Source organism: Temnothorax nylanderi, unplaced genomic scaffold (genome assembly GCF_030848795.1).
Source record: "Temnothorax nylanderi isolate EJ_2023f unplaced genomic scaffold, tnyl_v1.0 TNYL_tig0008_pilon, whole genome shotgun sequence".
Classification (NCBI taxonomy): domain Eukaryota; kingdom Metazoa; phylum Arthropoda; class Insecta; order Hymenoptera; family Formicidae; genus Temnothorax; species Temnothorax nylanderi.
In genome coordinates, this window is record NW_027249070.1 from 328,266 (window position 1) to 347,097 (window position 18,832).

Sequence of the window (18,832 nt, forward strand, 5' to 3'; positions counted from 1 at the left end):
TTTCGACCGCCGCGCCGCCTCTGATGACCCTCTTTCTTACTCACTTTGTTTGCTTTCTCTATCTCGCTAGTGTTGAAGATATACGTCGATTCATCCGATTCCCTCTCACTCGCCCCTGCACATTATTCAGCCTCTTTTGGATAATTTTTGCAATTTTAATTTTCTCTCGTCTCTCGACATTACCCAGTCGCCAAAAGCTCAGAAATCTATATCGAGCTGATCTATATCCAAAAGTATACAACTTATAAAAGTGAATAATCTTATATTATACATCTCTATACTTTTTAATTAAATATTTCATATATATCTTTTATTTATTATTACGTACTATCTTATCTTATACATATTTTTCTCACTTTCTTATTTTTGACAGCGGGTTTTCTTGACAGCAAGCGTTTTAATTATTTTAATTATAAAATCACGTATTAGGTGCACATTGCATCTTTCATTCATTTTTAGCTTTCTAGAATCTGAGCCATCGAGGAACTTATCTATAATTTTTTTTGTTTCCTAATTGTCCTAATATAAATTTTAAAGGAAGAAAATGATAATATCAATAGTTTGGAAATAGAAACATTATGTTGTAGCTCTCTCTTTTTTCTCTCTGCACGTAAGTGTAATACTTGATAAGATATCTTTATATATTGTTTTCTCTGTCGATGACAGTGACGAAACAGTGACGTGTATGTGAAGCTAGCGTCTTATTTTGCGGAAACTCACAAACAATTGAAAGTTCTGACTTCCTTTTCAATAGTTCTAGAGTTCCTGATAGTTTAAACAAATAGTTCTGGCCATTAAAGCCAAAAAACGCGTCGGTACAAACTGAGACGCTAGGTTCACGCAGCGTCTCACCTTGTTCCGTCATAATGATTACTTTTCGGATAATATTAATTTTTTTAAATATAACACAAAGATCCTAACGCTCGGAACTCTTTAAAAAATTCTTCAATATGCTCAGAACTACTCGAAAAGTATTTTACATAAACTGGATTCAACTGGCGTCTTAACTCGGTATACTCATTACATTGTAATTTTGTTTTTAGTACCTTAGATATAATTAATTTTTTTGCTTTTATACGGCAGACCTCTAGAACTATTTGTTTAAACTATCAGGAACTCTAGAACTATTGAAAAGGAAGCCAGAACTCTCAATTGTTTGTGAGTTTCCGCAAAATGAGACGCTAGCTTCACATACACTTATTTGAGCTTATATTAAGGATCACATAAATATTTTAATGGAAAAAATATGGAAATTTGAGACAAAGTTTTTACTTTGTACTAAAGTAACTTTAGTTTTGCCACAAAACGATATGTAAAGCCAATCACTGATATTTTCCTTACAAACCCAGGAATAAAATATATTTATGATTAATTTATACAATCCGCTCGTCATTTCTTCATGACAAATGAATAGATTAATTGTGGAACCACGCGTAATTGTATACATGTACATAATCGCTATATTAAATATTGTGATACAAATATACAAAATATTTACAAGTAACGTTTACATAATCAACTCCCCGTCCTAGATAAATTCGCTACGTATCGTAAAGTATTTTACAGTATTTTTACAAAAATAGGCACGATGCTGCGTGAACGTCTACAATAACTGCATGTACGTTCATCCGATGCTTATTGATCGCAACTTACGATAACAAGTTCGGAGATGCGACATAATTAAAAAAATGCTTATATAAAAAATGTAGATTTCGCATTATATAAACAACAGGACGATTTCTCATGCCTTGAGAATATGCGCAATGTGCGATAGCTGATGTAAATATTTATGTCAATAATCATTCTTTCTATTAATGAATTAAGATTGTCATAAATCTAAATGCTCTAATTTATGTACTTTTTTGAATTTTACTATCAACATGATCTTTTGAAAACGAAAGAATTTTCACACATTCTGTCCCAAGAAGAATGTTTTCCGTCTGTATCAAATTTATCTATGCCACTGCTACATTGCAAGGATGAATACAGTCTTTCCACGTTTATGAACAGTTTGTATAATAGTGTCGTGGATTTCATATGAACTCGGTGACAAAGATCTTCTTAAAGTCCGGTGCCGAGCCGCCGATGTCGTGTTTGCATACGTCGCCATTGTCGAGATAACTCACGTCAGAGTTCTTCAGGATGCTTTTCAGATTCTCCATCGAGAGATTCGGCAACTTTTTACTGATAATCAGCTTATCTAGGTCATTCATCGAATAACCGGGCGCAATCCTTTTAGTTTTCAAATGATAGGACTGTATGCTAGGCTTCGTATCGGATAGCTTCGTATTGCTACCGCACATCTTGTCCTCCCGATCCTCGGGAGTACCGTTCTCTATGATACGCGGCGTGAAAGATCGCATGCTGACCTTTACCTCGCCGGTTCGCTTCGAGGGCAGCAACTCCACCTGTAAAACAGGACGTTCTCACGATGCGAGATTACGTAAGTGTGCGCGCGCCTTTATCGCCGCGAAAAGGCCGATGAAACGTTCCGTCAGCGGCAAGCATTTTTTTTTCTACTAGAACGATGCATTTTCTCGCATCGTGAAAGTGCCTCTGGCACGTATTGCATTCTCTTGCGTTTAACATTAAAATCTAGAAACTAGTCATTAACTGCTATCGGTGAATGGATTTATTTATTTATTTAAAAAGCAAATAAAAAGCAAATAAATCATATCTAAACGAATAAAAATGAGAAAAAATTATTTGACGTGATAAATAATAAATTTCATTAATTTAGCGCGATTTGCTTTAGGATAAATTGCAAAGTGCGAAAAAAATTATAAAAAATTTACAGAAATGGCGAGATTTAATTATATGAAATTACCTTGGTTTCCTTACGTTGGAAATATTCGAAATCATCATTGGCAACCGTAGTGACGGAACAGCAGCTTCTGCTTCTGCTCCTGCAGGAGCTCATCGTGTCGAAGTCACCGTTCTCTAGATCGCAACTCTCATCATCGGAACTATCATATCCATCGCAGTGACTATCCCGTCTATGGAGATTTAAATGAAGATTTTGTTGAAGATTCTCTTTCACAAGATCATCTTCTTTCTTCAAATTGTAGGTCCTCGTGTCGAGCATAGGTCGATATCTACGTGTGAGAGAGAAAAGCGTTATAGTTTAACAATAATTTACGAAAAATATACGTATGTATTTACAAATGTATTTTTTTACGCACTTTATATTAAAATTCGTGAGATAGAAAGATCAGTTGATGAATGTAGGTCATCATATACGTATGATGTACGTAGAAACATGCATTTTGAATAATTTATAGGAAACTTTGCGTCTCACTTTCCAGTTGCCGTATATCGTGACGGCGGCTTAATGGCACAGGTAAAAGTGAAGGTACGCTAAAAGATACGCGAGAGCGTACCGGGCGAACGAACCGACAAGTAAGTAGCACCTGGCATGGTCGAAGCTTTGATTTCTGCGCAAAACGTTTCTAGAATAGTGCTGCTGTTGGAGGTTGTTTTCCAGCCCCAGAATTAGCTTCTCCAGACCGAGAACGCTCCTAGCGTGTCGCCTGGATGGTTCTTCGCGAATCTCGTCCAGATTCTTGATTTGGAATTTTCGATTGCTCGCAGGATCCTCCAGTTGCACCAAGTTTTCCATGTTCTGCCCGAAGACATCGGTGCTGCCGATCTTCCTGCGATTACTAACTAACTCGTGCAAGCTCTCGTTTAGTCTCGGTCCTCTGCTGTACCCTGGCTGTTGTTGTTCCACTGAGTTCTTCTTTGGCGGTTCGGGGATTCTATCCTGACGTGGTTCGAAGGTCGAACTCGTGAAGGACGATAGTTCCGCTGGTAAAGACGCATAGTTGCCGTCCTCGTTCATGGATTGCGTCTTGGGATAGTGTTGCTGAATTCCCATAGTAATCGTGCCGGTTTTCGCTGCAATGTGTGAACATAAGAAGAGTTATTGAGTAAATAAAAATGATTATTCAATTAAAATGCTTATATTGTAAACATCTAAAATTACATCAATTTTAGAATGACCAGAATCCTTGGTCGAACGAATCCTTGGGGTGACGATTTGTCACGACGTTTCCACGATTATAATCATTGCCAGTATAGTCGATTAAAGTCTCAATTAGGTTAAAAATGATTATATTGGAAAAATCAACAGTTGTCATTCGTGGTTTAAAATATTATCATCGGATTGAACTGATAGTAAAAAGGAGACTGTCCGGATTCGTGAAAGCATCACTATCGAAAATATTGAAATATTCAGCTTTTCACGTTACAGTAACCTGTATATAATGTCTGATACATCTGGTGGTAATGGTAGTAGTTGTGGTGGTATGGTGGAACACGCGGAGGCGAGAGAGATGAGAGGTTTCGCCTCTCGGACTTTCTAACGTGGTCGCGTCAAGATGTTCGATGGGTGCATTAACAAAGCCGCACGAAACGTCGCAATTAACAATATAGGCCGGGAGAGAGAACTATCAGGTGATCGAATTTTCGCATCGTTAAATCTCGCTCACTCACCTCTGTTCTGATGGCTGTGCAACCGTCCGTAGAGGCTTCCGTTAGTCAGAGGAAACTTTAACCCGTGATTTAAGTTCAACTGCAGCTTGTATTCGGTATCTTGTTCGAAGTGTCGAAATTTACCGTCTATACCGCCTGAAAGAGAAATTTCCCAGAGAAATTTCATTACATTGACAAATTTCGCTTTAAGTCCTATGTCATAAAAATGTTTTCTTTAATTGCAATAAATGTAATAATGATATGAATTATTTAAATCGGTATTCCTCCTTTGGAAAAATAAAAAGTTAACTCTTCTAAAACTTTAATTTAGAAACAGAGTAATACTTAGAGTCGTTCAACGATATATTTTTATATATGTATATACATTTAAATTTTATTTTCAAAATCTTATTAATTTACATTGAACAAAAATGTGTAGAATGCAAAAAATGAATAATTTAATTTTAAAAATCCTCCAACGGCTGCCAATCGTGGGAATACACGTGAAACTGTACAAATAGTTACATATGTTGCAAAATGAAAATATGGTCGAGCAAATCATTCAAATGTCGTTAACGAAAAAAATTGCCGGTTGTCGCGCGGAATATCGCTGTGCGGGCAGGTATCACGATTATTACACGGTAGGCGTCTTACTTTCCCACGCACGGCGAACAGGTCAGTGTGTTTTTGCTTAACGAAAGAATGGAAATCACGTAGTGTCTCCGTTTGTGTTATGAAATGCGACAAAATTTCCGTGAAACCTATTTTTGCGATAGAAAAAAAAGACGCACCGTGCGATAGTCTCCTTGCGTGATCCTGCTTTGTATACACCTTGGCCACGTATCGACAGAACATCTTGTCGAAGAGAGCCAGGAAAACCGGAAGCAGCGTATCCTTCACCAGTGGCAGCCACGTCGCCAAATTTTGGGCTGTGCAAAAGTTCTTTAGAAGGCTCGGTCTAATGGAGATGATCTATAGGAAATTGTGTTTAATTAATTTAAAAAGAGATTTATCATGCTTCAAAATAATATTATTCAACTTGTATAAAAAGATCCATAAATTTTGCAACAGAACATACAGCACAACACTGTAATATATATAATGTAATAATAGGGAGATATAATACAGTTATTGCTATTATACTATATATAATATTTTTATGAGGGCGCGCGGAGTATGTTCAATATTTTTAATAACACTTATGAATGCGATAATCATTAATCGAATGTGGTCATTACGGTTGAATGTATAGAAAACGGTATCCCTGCAATCTGTTGCGCCTAATGCAACGTAAGTAAGTAATGTAATCTAGGCATTCTAGATCATGGCGGGTTTTTCTTCGCGTTAATAAATTTCACCAGAAATCGTGTCAAGAAGATTCTATATTCAGAAATTGGGTCCAGCTTTCGCTGCGAGGAATCCACCATGTACGTCGAACATTCGGATCGCGTCAATTACACGTGGCTAATTATTCGACGGATGTCTGTGTGTCATACCTAATCATGCGATATCTATAGCGTCTTCGACTCTACGAAAGTGTCATATCTCGTAGATAGAAAAACACATTGAAAATATTCGAACAGGCTTCTTACGGAGGGGTTACGACAAAAAAAACTTTCGTTTATAACCGTGGATTCGCGCAAGAATTTGCGGTGAAAACTCCGCGGTCGCGCTTTCAAAAGTACGCGCAAAAGTGTACGATGCAATGCGATATGATGCGACGTGCGAGCAGGTACGCAATTTTACGTACGTTGTGTTGTGAACATACGTGTTATACGATATGTGAATCGTTTCGTCGATTATTACAATGTTGTTCAAAAATATAATAGCGATGGTGGATGATCCTGTCGATTTTTTTTTTGTAAATGACACGATAGACAAATGAAATCTCTTTGTCATAAAATTGAAATCCTTGGTTTTACAAATATAGCCATGGAATTTATTTTGACAAAGTTCAACATATTGGTTAATATGTTAAACCATATATTTGCTTAAATAGAAAGTTGATTTTAATTACGAATTAATTCAATTTTGTTTAATCCTAACAAGTTAAAAAATATTTTATTTGTTGTGTAAACCTTAAATTTACGTAATTGTAAAATTATACATGTACGCATTTTTGGAATATATATAATATAATTCTACGTGAAGGTTATAGAATGCATATTTTTACAAATTTAGAAGAAGTGTGTTTCTTTTTCAAGATAATTTGTTCGTGTAAATAATTTTACACGCTTTCACACTTACTGCTGCTTTATGTAAATTTTTAATCGCGACAAGATAATCAAATTATCGTTAATTTACGAGTAACAAGGCCTTCCTTTCAGTCGGTGTACTTTTGTACTCGCACTGTATGTTCTATCACGATCACGAACGGTATATCGTGCGGTAGTACCGCTGCTGGTTACGTGAGTAACGGCTGGTCTAGTCCGAGGTATGAAATCGAAACTAGTTGTACCTTAATTAGAGAATAGAGCGGCACTATGTACGCGTGTAAGTGTGTATAAAGTGCACGCGCAATTCTCGACCCCGTCTCTCTCTCTCTCTCTCTCTTTTTCTCGAACACGTATCGCTCCGGTTGGCGCGATGGTTGCCACAATCATAAATTTTCTGTTATATTGCATCTCTTATTAACTCTTTTGGAATGTTACGACATGTGCGTAAAATTATTTTTTGCAAAATTATATCTCATACTTATACATATTACACAATAGTATTTTAATAGATTTTGAAATACGTGGAAGTGATATATAGCGAAAAAATTAAATTTCCTTTTTTCTTTTCTTGTATTATTTCACATTGTGAAGTTGATACAAGATTATGTCGGTATCTTTATAATTTTTATTAAATAATCTATTTTAATATTTTGTATTTAAATCTTTTTAATTTTAATTGAAACTAATATTCCGCTTATAATCTCTCATTTTTCTATTATCTCGAATACATCGCTCCGATTGCTACAATAAATGGAGAACCGCGTCATGCTTCTCTTCCTTTTCCCATATGTATTTTCTCAGCTGTTTTACAATTTATTCTCCATCTGATTGTTTCTCCAGCGTTGGTTTTAGCCTCATCAACCTGTACTGATCCCGCGCGGATTGATGTTTTACTTTAATTGCCGCTGGTAAATGCGAGCGTAACGCCCGCCGCGGACACGCTCTTCGCGTTTGTTAAAAATGCGTTCAGACCGATCGAAGCTCCGATAATAATTGCCTAATATGCGAGAAACCATCGCATTGGTTTAAAGTTTCTCAAGAATTACGAATTTCGAGGTAAATGTAACGTAGATTATTTGCATTAAAAATAATCAGTATATATAGATGCCGAAAAAAAATATAGAAGCTTGTTGATCTTACCAATGCGTATTTTAATGCGGTTGTCGATATATTTTTGTTCGAGCTTGTAATTAAAATTTATACCGGTGATTTAGTTTAATCGTTAGACAAAAAACACGAGTGTAACGGCCGTCACGCTGTTTGCGCGTGTGTAAGCGGAGAACGGTGTTTACTTCGACGAACGGTGTTCCGACTATTATTTTTCAACGAACTAATACGTGCGAATCTCGAGCATGGATTTACGTGTATCGAGCGGCGAATCGTTTCATTTCGTAACTTCTTAGATACCGCGTCAATTATAAAAACGATGATTCATAAAATATCATTCGTTAAGAGAGGTAGTTAGTAGCGACGAGTGAATAACGTACCATGAGTTTCACTTCGCATTTTGCGATCGCGCGCGTATTATGACGATTGAAATAATATATAAGAACAATCTTTTAACATTCGTTCCGCGACTTTTTACACGAGATACGCCTACCTGGCGATAACCTAATTGGTCGCGCGTTGTCCCTATACGATGTAAATAGTATGCGTCACGCATGTAATAGCCGCGATCATTAATATTAATGAGGAAGGTCATGGGAGTTTCTCCACGAGACGACTTTTGCGGAACGTCGACCGGTGCCGTCGCGCGAATTCTTAATTTAGTTCGCCGATTAAGGTCGTCGTTCGAATTAAGATCGCGCTTTCGAATTTCGCTTTATGTCGAGCCGACCCTTTTTCCATCTCGGGTCCCCTTTGTTTCTCTTGTCCACTTTCTCGGAGGAGTGGCGTTTACGTGCAAAGGGTCTGTCTCGCTTCCGGATGACAGTGATGGCAGTGACGGTATATGCTCGAAACCAAGTTCGCGTCCGGCTCGCGCTCGGTCGTATGAAAATCCTCCCGACTGATGTAATTGTACTGATGTAATTGCTGTGACGGCGATCGGACAATTCGACCGACCACCGTATCGGATTTGATGTGAGATACGATGAAATTTTCAGGGGCGTGACTAATTGTAACAATTCGACTCACGGCAAATAAAAAAATTGTAAAATCTCAACCTTTTTCAGATATGTGATATTTGGAATATGTAATAGAATTTTGCAATTACGTTATTTCTCTACGTCACCATTCTTCTCCTTATCAAAAAAGTATCTGGCATTTTGTTTTAAGAGGGACGAAACGATTTAAAGTTTCCTGGACCTTGGGTATTATGCGTGATTAATGAGAAATTCTATGTTGCTCGAAAAACACATGTTAATGACAGACTGTAGTTCAGTTTAAAAAACTTGCAGAATATCCTCTATTATTCGCTATTGAAAAGCATAATCAAGGACGTACCATAAATTAGGCCGGCCACTTTTAACTACGTAACGTTGCTACGGTCGACTTGGCAGTCTTGGCACGCGCAATTTCGAGGATATTGTAAAATATTTCTTATATCGAGATGCTCGCGTAAAAAATGATTCCACTACCGAGCAAAGAAACGTTCGGATTAGCCGCAATCGAGGAACGATTTAATAAATCACGTGTCCTTTAATAAATCTCAACTGTGAGTCGACAATTAGCGTTGCCAGTTCGTTGGAGTTCCAATTCGAAAGTAATAATAATTAAACCAATCGTGTGGAAAAACGCGCCGATCTCGATAGCATTGGATTACATTTTATACTTTTACATAAATTAGAAACGGATTTTGCAATTCAGATCTTTAACGTAACGAGATTATGCTAACGATCAAAATGATTTTCCGCAAACGAGTTTCCTGTTTCGTCGAATTAACTTTCAACTCGTAGGAAAAGTAAGCAGCTATTCGTATATAGGCTCTTTTTATAATTGGTAAATTTATAATGAAATTTTTTCTTTAGGAAAATATCTCTGCGTTAATAAGCATTAAATTGTAAATTATGAGCATTATTAAAGAAAGAATTCGTTAAAGGATATAATATATAATATGGAAAGAATTTCGCGACATTCCGTATATAATAGTTGACTCTGTTATTTTTTTAAGATAATCAGTTAATGACATGCTAAGTTTACGAGCATGTTAGATTATTTTACTGTGTTTAATTTATCGTCAATTTAATAGCGTAAAAATCAGTCTTATATATGCGCTATGATACATAGCAATTATGTTTATCAAATCTATTATAGATCTCACGAAGTATAAAGATATAATAATAATAAAATTGCAATGATATTTAATTTAAGTAATTGAATAAAACAATAAAGAAGATAAATGTAAAATGTAAGAATAAATCGTAAATCAATAAAATATATAATTACCAAGATAGGTAAATGCTCGAAGACGTAGCAGACAAAAAGTATGCTGTAAACGGTAGATCTGCCGCTGGCCTCGTCCACCTGTACCCTCTTCTTCCTCAAACACGCCCTGCTGTTGGTTGAACCACTGGTGCACGATCCGCTTGAGGGATCCCAATGTTGTGGGTGACAATCGAATGCTCCTGAAGAGTTCTTCGAGCTTGCCTCGGACAGATCTGAGACCGATTTGAGCAGCTCAGAAGTCGGTGGACGGCAGAGGTTTTTAAAGAGTGCGACCATCACGCCGAAAAGAGATGTGAGAGCCAATAGACCCCTTAGAGAGTTAACGAAGACTCCGTATTTATGGGAGATCTCGTGGGCCAGAAAAACGCAGGTCTCCGGCTCGAAGTTGAGAACGCCAGTGACACCGATGCAGGCGCTGATGACGCTCAAGCTCACCAAATGGTACTTGAGGTGATTCTTCGTGAGATTGATAACATCATCGCGACTGCTGATCGCCGCGAACACTGCGATCGACGTCAAGGTTAGTTCCTGAAGGATACTCGACGAGTTCAGCACCCAGACCAAAGTTGAGCATAATTCTGTGACAAAGAAAAGTCGTTACCTCTCTCAATCTGAAGAATTGTACGGCTCGATTGGCGTAATATTTTTCGGGCGCCAGGCTAATCTGTTTCGCCGAATATAATAAAATGTTGCTATTTTATATGATTAATAATAGGATATGTTATTTTAACATAAATAAAATGCAATATTCACAGAGTATTTATATATTGTACTAAAAGATCAGCAAAGCAATATAATTACAGTTACCTCCAAAATGGTTCGCTGGACGGATCAAAGTGAGAATGGCGTATAGCAGCAATCCTAATTGATGCGTGAGACTTTGAGAGAGAATCGCGACTGTCAGCACATCAATTTTTCTTTTCGCGGATGAAGATTGATTCTGGTAGATCAATAGGGACCATGACAGCAGCAGGATGCATATTGGCGAACCTACGCACGTGGCCAGCCATTCGCCCACTTCGCTTCGCATCTCTGCGGAGGAAGAATAAAGGCCGTCAACGTTTATTCATTTAATGATTAATTATACTGTAATTCATGAATAATTGTATCCTACCACTATACCGACGATTTTGCGGTATAGTGTCACATAAGTAAATCTGTCATTGTATTAAATTGAATTTTCATTGCATTAAATTTCTTTTTGAACAGTAATATATCTAGCATATTAGTCAGGTATCAGCATCTCCACAGCAAGTAATGTTATATGTGCGACCAATGGAGACAAGACAATTTGTTTGGAATTTCTCTCGCATTCGTCCTCCACCGCGCCCGCGGAATGAGGCATGCAGGACTGTTCTCGGTGAGAGTAGCGATATATCCTAATCTCGATGAAAGCCTGCGTTGTGGCAATTAACGCGCCGTGTCGAATTATATTTGCGCGCGAGGAAGAGCAGCGAATTATTGCTAATCAGCGGCAGTGGCGGTTACAGTTAAGTTATTAACGCGATGGAAGTGGCAACGGGGTGTATAAATGTCACGGAGAATGGCGCGGAGGGGATGCGACATTTTCACATGACACGTATCTCCTTTCCCTATCCTCATTCCTTTGTGACTCTCTTTTTCTCCATCTACTAGAATCTGTTTTATAGAGTACAGAGAGATAATATCTTTTTAAAAATATATAAAAATACTAATGTGTGATATATATATATATATAATTTTTAGAAAGTAAAAACAATTATTTGATTAAAAGTTTTTATCACGATTGTGTCCTTATAATACGTTAAAAGACTGTTATTATTTACTTGTCTGCATATTTTGAGATTTTTAGGAAAATATATATATAAATGTTTGCTGTGTGCTTAAAGGATTATCTTTTTATCGCAAAGTAAAATAAGAAGATCTGTTTTCATTCTTTTCCTTATTCCTTCTTTTTTTTGTACAAAGTCAGGACATGTTCTCCATCTCTCTTTACTCAACGCTCCTCACACTATACCGTCGCGTCGAGGCAACTTTCTATTCCGCAGCGTACCAGCGTCGCGGTCTAATTTGTCGTTCAAGTCGACTCTTGCCCATGTTGAGCAGCAAATTTCCCCTCCGTCTGAATCGCGAGGAATGGTCCCCTCGTGCGTCGATGTCGGGCCCTTTCCCGTTACCGGAGTTACGCGCAAGATGCGGATATACACATAGGAAGAGGAAGATACATTTCCGATCGCGTAACGGCACATTCATTTCTCGAGGTGCCTTTCGAATGTTGCATCCAAGTTCTTTTCACCTCGCAAATGATTATGAATATCATGACAAAAATTTATTACATTGAAAATGATATTATAAATATCGTAATAAAAATTGATCACGCAGCGTATTATCGTACATTATAAATGTAAACATTTTTTACTTTTTTTTCTGTGATTTACATTCATATGAGGAAATACCGTTTGTTTCCTATAAAACATTGGCAAATATGGCGAGCGAGTAATTGTACTTTCACGCGGATGCTTATCGAAAACGCATCAAATTTTCTGCTCAAGGAATAGTAAATATGATATGTATCTTTTATCTCATAATGTGTACATACTTCCAAATGCCTGCGAGTCTTTTTCTTTTTTACAATATGATGCGCGCACTTTCACGTGCAAACATAAATAAATATTCTCATTACGCTTGGTCGATAAAAACGATTATGTGTTTTTCTCTGGCAAATTGGATAATCAACTGCTGCAGCCTGAAAAATGCTATATAAAAATAATCTAGTATAACAATGGAAAAATATATTTCAGTACTTGAATTTTAAGCACAGCGAGTACGGAGTAGTCTTCAGATTTTTAACAATTAACATATAAGCGGTAGTTAGTATAGTAAAATAATAACAGGTGGTAACAGAATAGAAAATGATTAAAAAACGAATAGAAGTGGATGTGTTTAGTTTAAGATTGCATAATCGATTGTTATATTATGGAAAGTTATCAAACCATATTACTCAATAACAGACATTAAAATTACGAAAGACAGCGATAAAAAAAAATACAATGTTTAGGAGATTCTTTACTTTTATTTATATACGTTTTAATTATTTGGGGCAACCACCAGCAATATTGATTAAATAGAAAATTATCTCTTGCCTGTCTATACGCTTCAACTATTTAACCAATCGGTGTCTAAACTTGTCGGACTTTCCTCGGTTTCATTCCCTATTTACTGTCACTGACATGACGCTCGGATAAATATACAGACAAAAAGTGGTTAAACTACTGGTAACCGCACGATCTATTCGTAATACACTGTCTCACATCCACGCAATGCATCCAACAGCAAATGCTGCTATGCTATCTTTTCATTCGAAAGTTATAAAGAATTTTTAAATATTTTATTGATAATACATTTTAAAATGATATGAATTGCATTATCTAAGTTCTACAACTGCGTTGAGAGTTAAATATATACGAAGAAAACGCGGGTCAATTTCTGTCCTAGTCATTTTAAACCGCACTTGTAACAGTGAATCCTGGACTCCTCAGGATTCTACGCATCTTCCCAGGGATCATTCTTTTCTGTGGCGATATTATCGGTGAAACTGGTCCGGTACCTGGCTCCACCAAAACAAGGTCGGGCGCCGGTCCACAGGATCGGCAGCATCCCTTTTGACGATTCAGGTTCATCTCCACGAGTTGTTTTTCTGACCTTGGTCGCTTCTACACCTCTCGACATTCCAATCTAATCGAGAGAGATACGCCTCCCGCTGACAAGTCAGACCTTGCAAACCTATACCTATATACCCATGTCGGAATGCATTCCGATGGACGCACCTTGATGCATATACCCACCTTTAACCCCACACTGCGTAGAACACTTGACGCAAAACCATAGAAAGCATAAATTTTATTAACTGTTTATGAGTACAAATTGTTAAAAGAATCGAAAATTATACTAGCTTATTGCGTATAAAGCTTAATTAATTATATATAAAAAGTATATTTCATTACATATAAATTATTTAATTACATATTATAAGTTATATGTATGAAATATTAAGTTCTACTGGAGGGAATTGCATTACATATAAAAACTAAGTGAAATTTCAAAAATACATTATTGTTATTTTAGTTACATAATTGTATTTTATTACATATAAATAATATTTCTTTTTATAATTAATTCTACAATTTCACAATAAATTCTGTGTAATTTTATTTCTTATATAAATAGCGCAAGTTCAAAGGAAGCTCTCTAAGAGTCCGTTTTATACAGTATGAAATTAAACCGCCATTCGTCTCCGTTTAAGCTATACAATACAAAAGAGACACTTTAAAAGCGGTACGGATTGCGGAAGTAGAATCGACTTCCTACTAATGCACCGAACATGTCGCCTCGCTCACGAAGGAATTTCAACCTGGTTGAATAACGGTAACAACAGTCAAATCGTGTAAACCATTCTCGACTCACATTTCTAATTTTAACGTATGTTTAAAGAACGAATAATTGGGTCGACTTTTATAGTGGCTCGTAAAATTCAATGTCGAGAGATTCTTCGCGTAACTCTTCTTGTCTTCTTTCGCGAAGTTTATCGTAGGCAAAACTTGAATGCAAATTTCCTCCTTAAAATAGCCCACTCCTTCACGTAAAAGTGTAATAACGAACAAGGACGAGTCAATTATACGAGCTGAATATAATAGCGACGCGAGATTACTATCCAGTCGGTCCAGTTTCCTCGGGGCGACATTGTTATCACTCGCGGGAAAATTAACCCGGTTTCTTCCGCTTGCGCAACCGGTTTAGCATAATAACGATAGCCGTGATTCTGTTTCAATACTAACAAGTGCACGAAATTGAAAAATTACAATATCTGAATATTGGATTATTTAACCGAAAAATCGAATCAATTTTTGTTAAATAAAAATCCAGAAACTTTATAGTTGTTTCCAATTGAAAATAAGTGTTTATGAATCAAGTATCTAAAATTAATTGCGCGATTAAGTAACAATTTCTTTATTGTTTATTTAAATCGAATTTGCTTTTCTAGAATTTTAATTCTAAAATTGAAAAATCTATGCTTCAAATATCTCCCTCTCTTTTTTTCTTTTTGAATATATCTTATATATGTATATAATTATATACATATAACTCAATTTTTGTAAAGTTTAAGTCAGATACATTCATATCAAGCTTAAACGAGACTGAAATGATTACGAAACGGTGCGAATGATTATATTATTACTGTCTGTCGTATCATTCATATATTTTTAAGTATTTGAAAATATAAAGTTATTTTGTTGTTTTGGCAAAATTTAGTTGGAATTTTTCAAAGAATCTTATCTTTAAAATGTCAACAGATATTTAGAGATTACGTGAAATGCTTGATGGGATATCCGAGCGTGTTGATGCGGAAGAGCAGGGCGGTCAAATGCCGGTAAGTGCCGTGACTTGAATGCGCGCAATAGCACGAGTGCGCACGAATGGCGATGATCGTCGCGGTCATGAGTGCGCGTGTACATTACGCGAAATATTACGGACGAACGATGGAATTACGTTTATGATTATGGCCTTCGTCCAATTAATACGTGCTGGGACGTGCAACGTACATCCAACGTGGCGCCCACGTGAAAATGATCTCTCGTATCATAGTCATTGTCGCAGAGTAGACTCGGGCTCTAACTCGGTCATGTGAAACTTTTACGATAAACCACCTACTACTCGTGTTTCCTCCTTTCTCTAGTTTGCTTCTCGCTTGATTTCTCCCTCTCTCTCGCGCACACACACACACACACACACACACACACATTCTTAAGAACTGATTCCAAAAGAATGCCTAACGACCTCCGCCTTGGGATTATGTTTCACGGTTGTCCAACCAAGTGTCGGGACCACCTCTCGAGCAGGTAACAAAAACAGGCAAACCAGAAAGTAAACTCTTCTGTAAAGTACTTCATCACCAGATTAGAAATTCTATTTGCTGCAACGAAACGAGTTTTCGTCGATCTCTTTGTATTTGCTTTGCTTTTCTAGATAAGTGCTCGAGCGATTCGAAAAGGTTCTGCCGAGACTTTCTTCAAGAGTAATTATACTTTTATACTTTAAGGAATAAGGAAAATGCTGTTTACATTCTTTAATTATTATTTAAACAATTTCAAAATTTTAATACCAGACTTTGGTTTCCTATATAAAAAAAATGTTTTTCTATTTATTTCAAAAGACATGGCATATTTTCAGATTAATTCCTAAAATCGAAAATTAGAAAATTTACTGTACAAATTTTATCAATTTCTCATTAATTTGTAGAATAATTGTAGAATACGTTATGGCAATGCGAAGGAGATACAGAATCCTATAGCTAAAGCGAATTAGATCTTTCTAATTCGAGTCTTGGCACGAACATCGGTCTGCTGTTTGCACCCGGTTAGTGCATCGCCGTTTAAAGTAGGTTACGAATACGATCGTGCTTTGAGAAAGTAACCAATACCGTTGATCTCGTCGTTTCGCTCACCATGATTAGCTACGTACATTCACTAGAATAAGATCAAAATTCTGTTTCAAATATAGATATGACTATGTGCAAAATATATTTTCTGCGGTCAAAAAATAAAATTGCATGCGGAGGATAATTTTAAAAAACTGCATTATCAGTACTATCAAAAACGCTTTCTTTAAAGATAAAACATTTCGAAAATCCGTTAAAGAAAAAAATAGAAAAAAGTGTTGAAAGTCTATGGCAATTAATGTTTTTATATTATTTATAAGTTTTACTAATGAAGATAGAGAGAAGTTCTCTCTATCTTCTTTTTCCTTTTCAAACGTTTAAGTAAAAGAAATGTTTCTAACTATAATATGTATGCGTACACTTGGCACGTGCCAAATTCCTAAACTCAACCCGGTCAAGTGATCCGCGCGGTTTTGAGGCCAGAGAGGAACGGGTTTTACGCGAATTGTGAAGGGTTCCGTTGCCGATGCTCGATATAGCGTTACGAGAGTCGATTTACAATACGAGGAACAGGCCCGAGAAGAATGCAAACGTACGTACTCTATTATTATTCATCCGCATACAGTTATTCTTCGTTCTGTTTGCGCGAGACGATTACGCGCGCATTCGCTATTGACATCGTAATGACGCGACTGATTAAAGATTCAATGTTTAACGAACTCTTGCTAACTCGTGAGACGCAAATTATGCGAAACCGCGTGCGCGTACGCGCGCGTTGTGCAAGAGAACGAGTCCACGTTACGCAGATTGGATTCCGATGCAAATGCGGATTACGTGCTTACAAAATTGCACATCTGCCGTGATCGTGTAGAAACGCACGCGTTATACATATTCAAAATCCGTGCCGTGTACCGTGGAACAATCGCAGATATGATATTCCGCGAAGGTGGAGCGGATATTACCGTGAAATTGCGGTACTTGAGCGGAGTAGCGATCTTGGGCGGTCTATCTGATTGAGGACTGCATTTACATTGTTACGCTCATTGAGCGAATTAATGCACCGTCCATAAGCCGACGCAAGGACGCGAGGAAGACACGTCCTTGACGTTCCGCCATGCCCGAGTCAAAGAGTTGGAAATTTAAATTAGACAAAACAAGACTAATTCGACTATCCGAGCGATCTGCTTTTCATTTTGAGGCATTGCAATAATGCAATGTGATTTGACGAAAAATATAAAAAATTACATTAGTAGAACAACGGTGTGTTGCGGTGTAATGTCTACATAATTTGTATTTGCATAACTGGAATGCATGCACTGGAATTGAGAGATAATTTTAGTGGGTCAAATCATAATCTTATACTTTCTCTACTATATTTACTTATTTTCAATTTGCTTACTGCCAATTGTCAATGATTACGCGGGACCAGCGTGGAATGTCGCATCGCTAGGACGAGCCTGCGGGATGCGTGCGTTCTGGACAGATGTTTGGTCCCCTGGTAATGTCCTGCGATTTCTTCGCTTGGGCATCAGCTCTCTTTACATTATGCACGAAATGCCACTCCTTCTTCTTGCTCCACTATCCACGATGTATATTTCCAGATCAACTCGCGTCTATCCGTGCCTTTAACTTTGACGAGTGGCAGCTGTAATCGCAAACCGGGAGTGCCTTCACTTATAGAAGAGTAGGAGGGGCACCGTTTTAACACGCACGATACACCAGTCACGAGAAATTTGTTTTCGTTGATTTCTGGACCAAGCACCGATCAATCGGCAGAAACGCACTGCGACCGAAATGGATCATCGATATCCAGTGCGCAAACTTGAAAAACTAACGTTTAAATCTAATTTATCGATTAAAATTAAATTAATACTAATAGTAATCAACACTATTGTTTTTTTTTAAATACTTTTAAAGAAATCACTTTGTTGAGAGATAGAAGAAGAATCACTGTGTGGTGACGGTAGGAGAAGAATTAGGACGAAACGATGTTTGCAAAAGAATTTTGACACTCGTGCGTTTCGATCGCTAGGTATTAAAAAAATTGACAATTAATGCAATGGATTCGAATGTAACCGCGACCGAGCGACCAATATTGCCGCGAACGCGAAGAAGCCCGGAGCGGGACTGACTGGCGACTCGGCGACTGGCGGCATGCAGTGGCGGCCAGTAGGATTCATTTGGGTCAGCAGCACAACGTAGTATACCAAAGATTGCCTCTCGACTATACTATCTGTTACAACTACGGAGTGAAGGTGCTATGCTATGTGCGTTATAACGGAGCTATCTTCGCCGTGTGGTTCGATTTTTCTTCCGGGTATCCCGCGCGTTTGAGATTTTT

General features: G+C 37.3%; 1 protein-coding gene across 3 annotated transcripts; it reads right to left on the minus strand.

Annotated features, from left to right (window-relative positions):
- Positions 1–295: 295 nt before the first annotated feature.
- Positions 296–18,636, minus strand: LOC139783167 (uncharacterized). 3 transcript variants are annotated; one of them, XM_071722304.1, is made up of 9 exons: positions 18,416–18,636; positions 17,891–18,334; positions 10,884–11,108; positions 10,077–10,654; positions 5,265–5,445; positions 4,495–4,629; positions 3,411–3,897; positions 2,828–3,095; positions 296–2,408 (listed from the first exon to the last, which is right to left on the minus strand). In XM_071722304.1, exons 3-9 carry the CDS (start codon positions 11,104–11,106, stop codon positions 2,034–2,036), a joined length of 2,247 nt encoding a protein of 748 aa, XP_071578405.1. In that variant the 5' UTR covers positions 11,107–11,108; positions 17,891–18,334; positions 18,416–18,636; the 3' UTR covers positions 296–2,033. The 3 variants fall into 3 exon arrangements, with proteins under 3 accessions (XP_071578405.1, XP_071578410.1, XP_071578401.1); XM_071722309.1 differs by having other exon boundaries at positions 17,891–18,312; positions 18,401–18,636; XM_071722300.1 differs by having other exon boundaries at positions 17,891–18,321; positions 18,401–18,636.
- Positions 18,637–18,832: the final 196 nt, after the last annotated feature.

Bases quoted from the DNA above. Each gene is read 5' to 3' on its own strand.
- LOC139783167 (XM_071722304.1), bottom strand. From the start codon at position 11,106: ATGCGAAGCGAAGTGGGCGAATGGCTGGCCACGTGCGTAGGTTCGCCA. The intron at 5,446-10,076 runs GTAATTATATAT...AATTTCCTATAG, and splicing joins TCGAGCATTTACCTATCTTG to ATCATCTCCATTAGACCGAG. The intron at 3,898-4,494 runs GTGAGTGAGCGA...CACACATTGCAG, and splicing joins GCACAGCCATCAGAACAGAG to CGAAAACCGGCACGATTACT.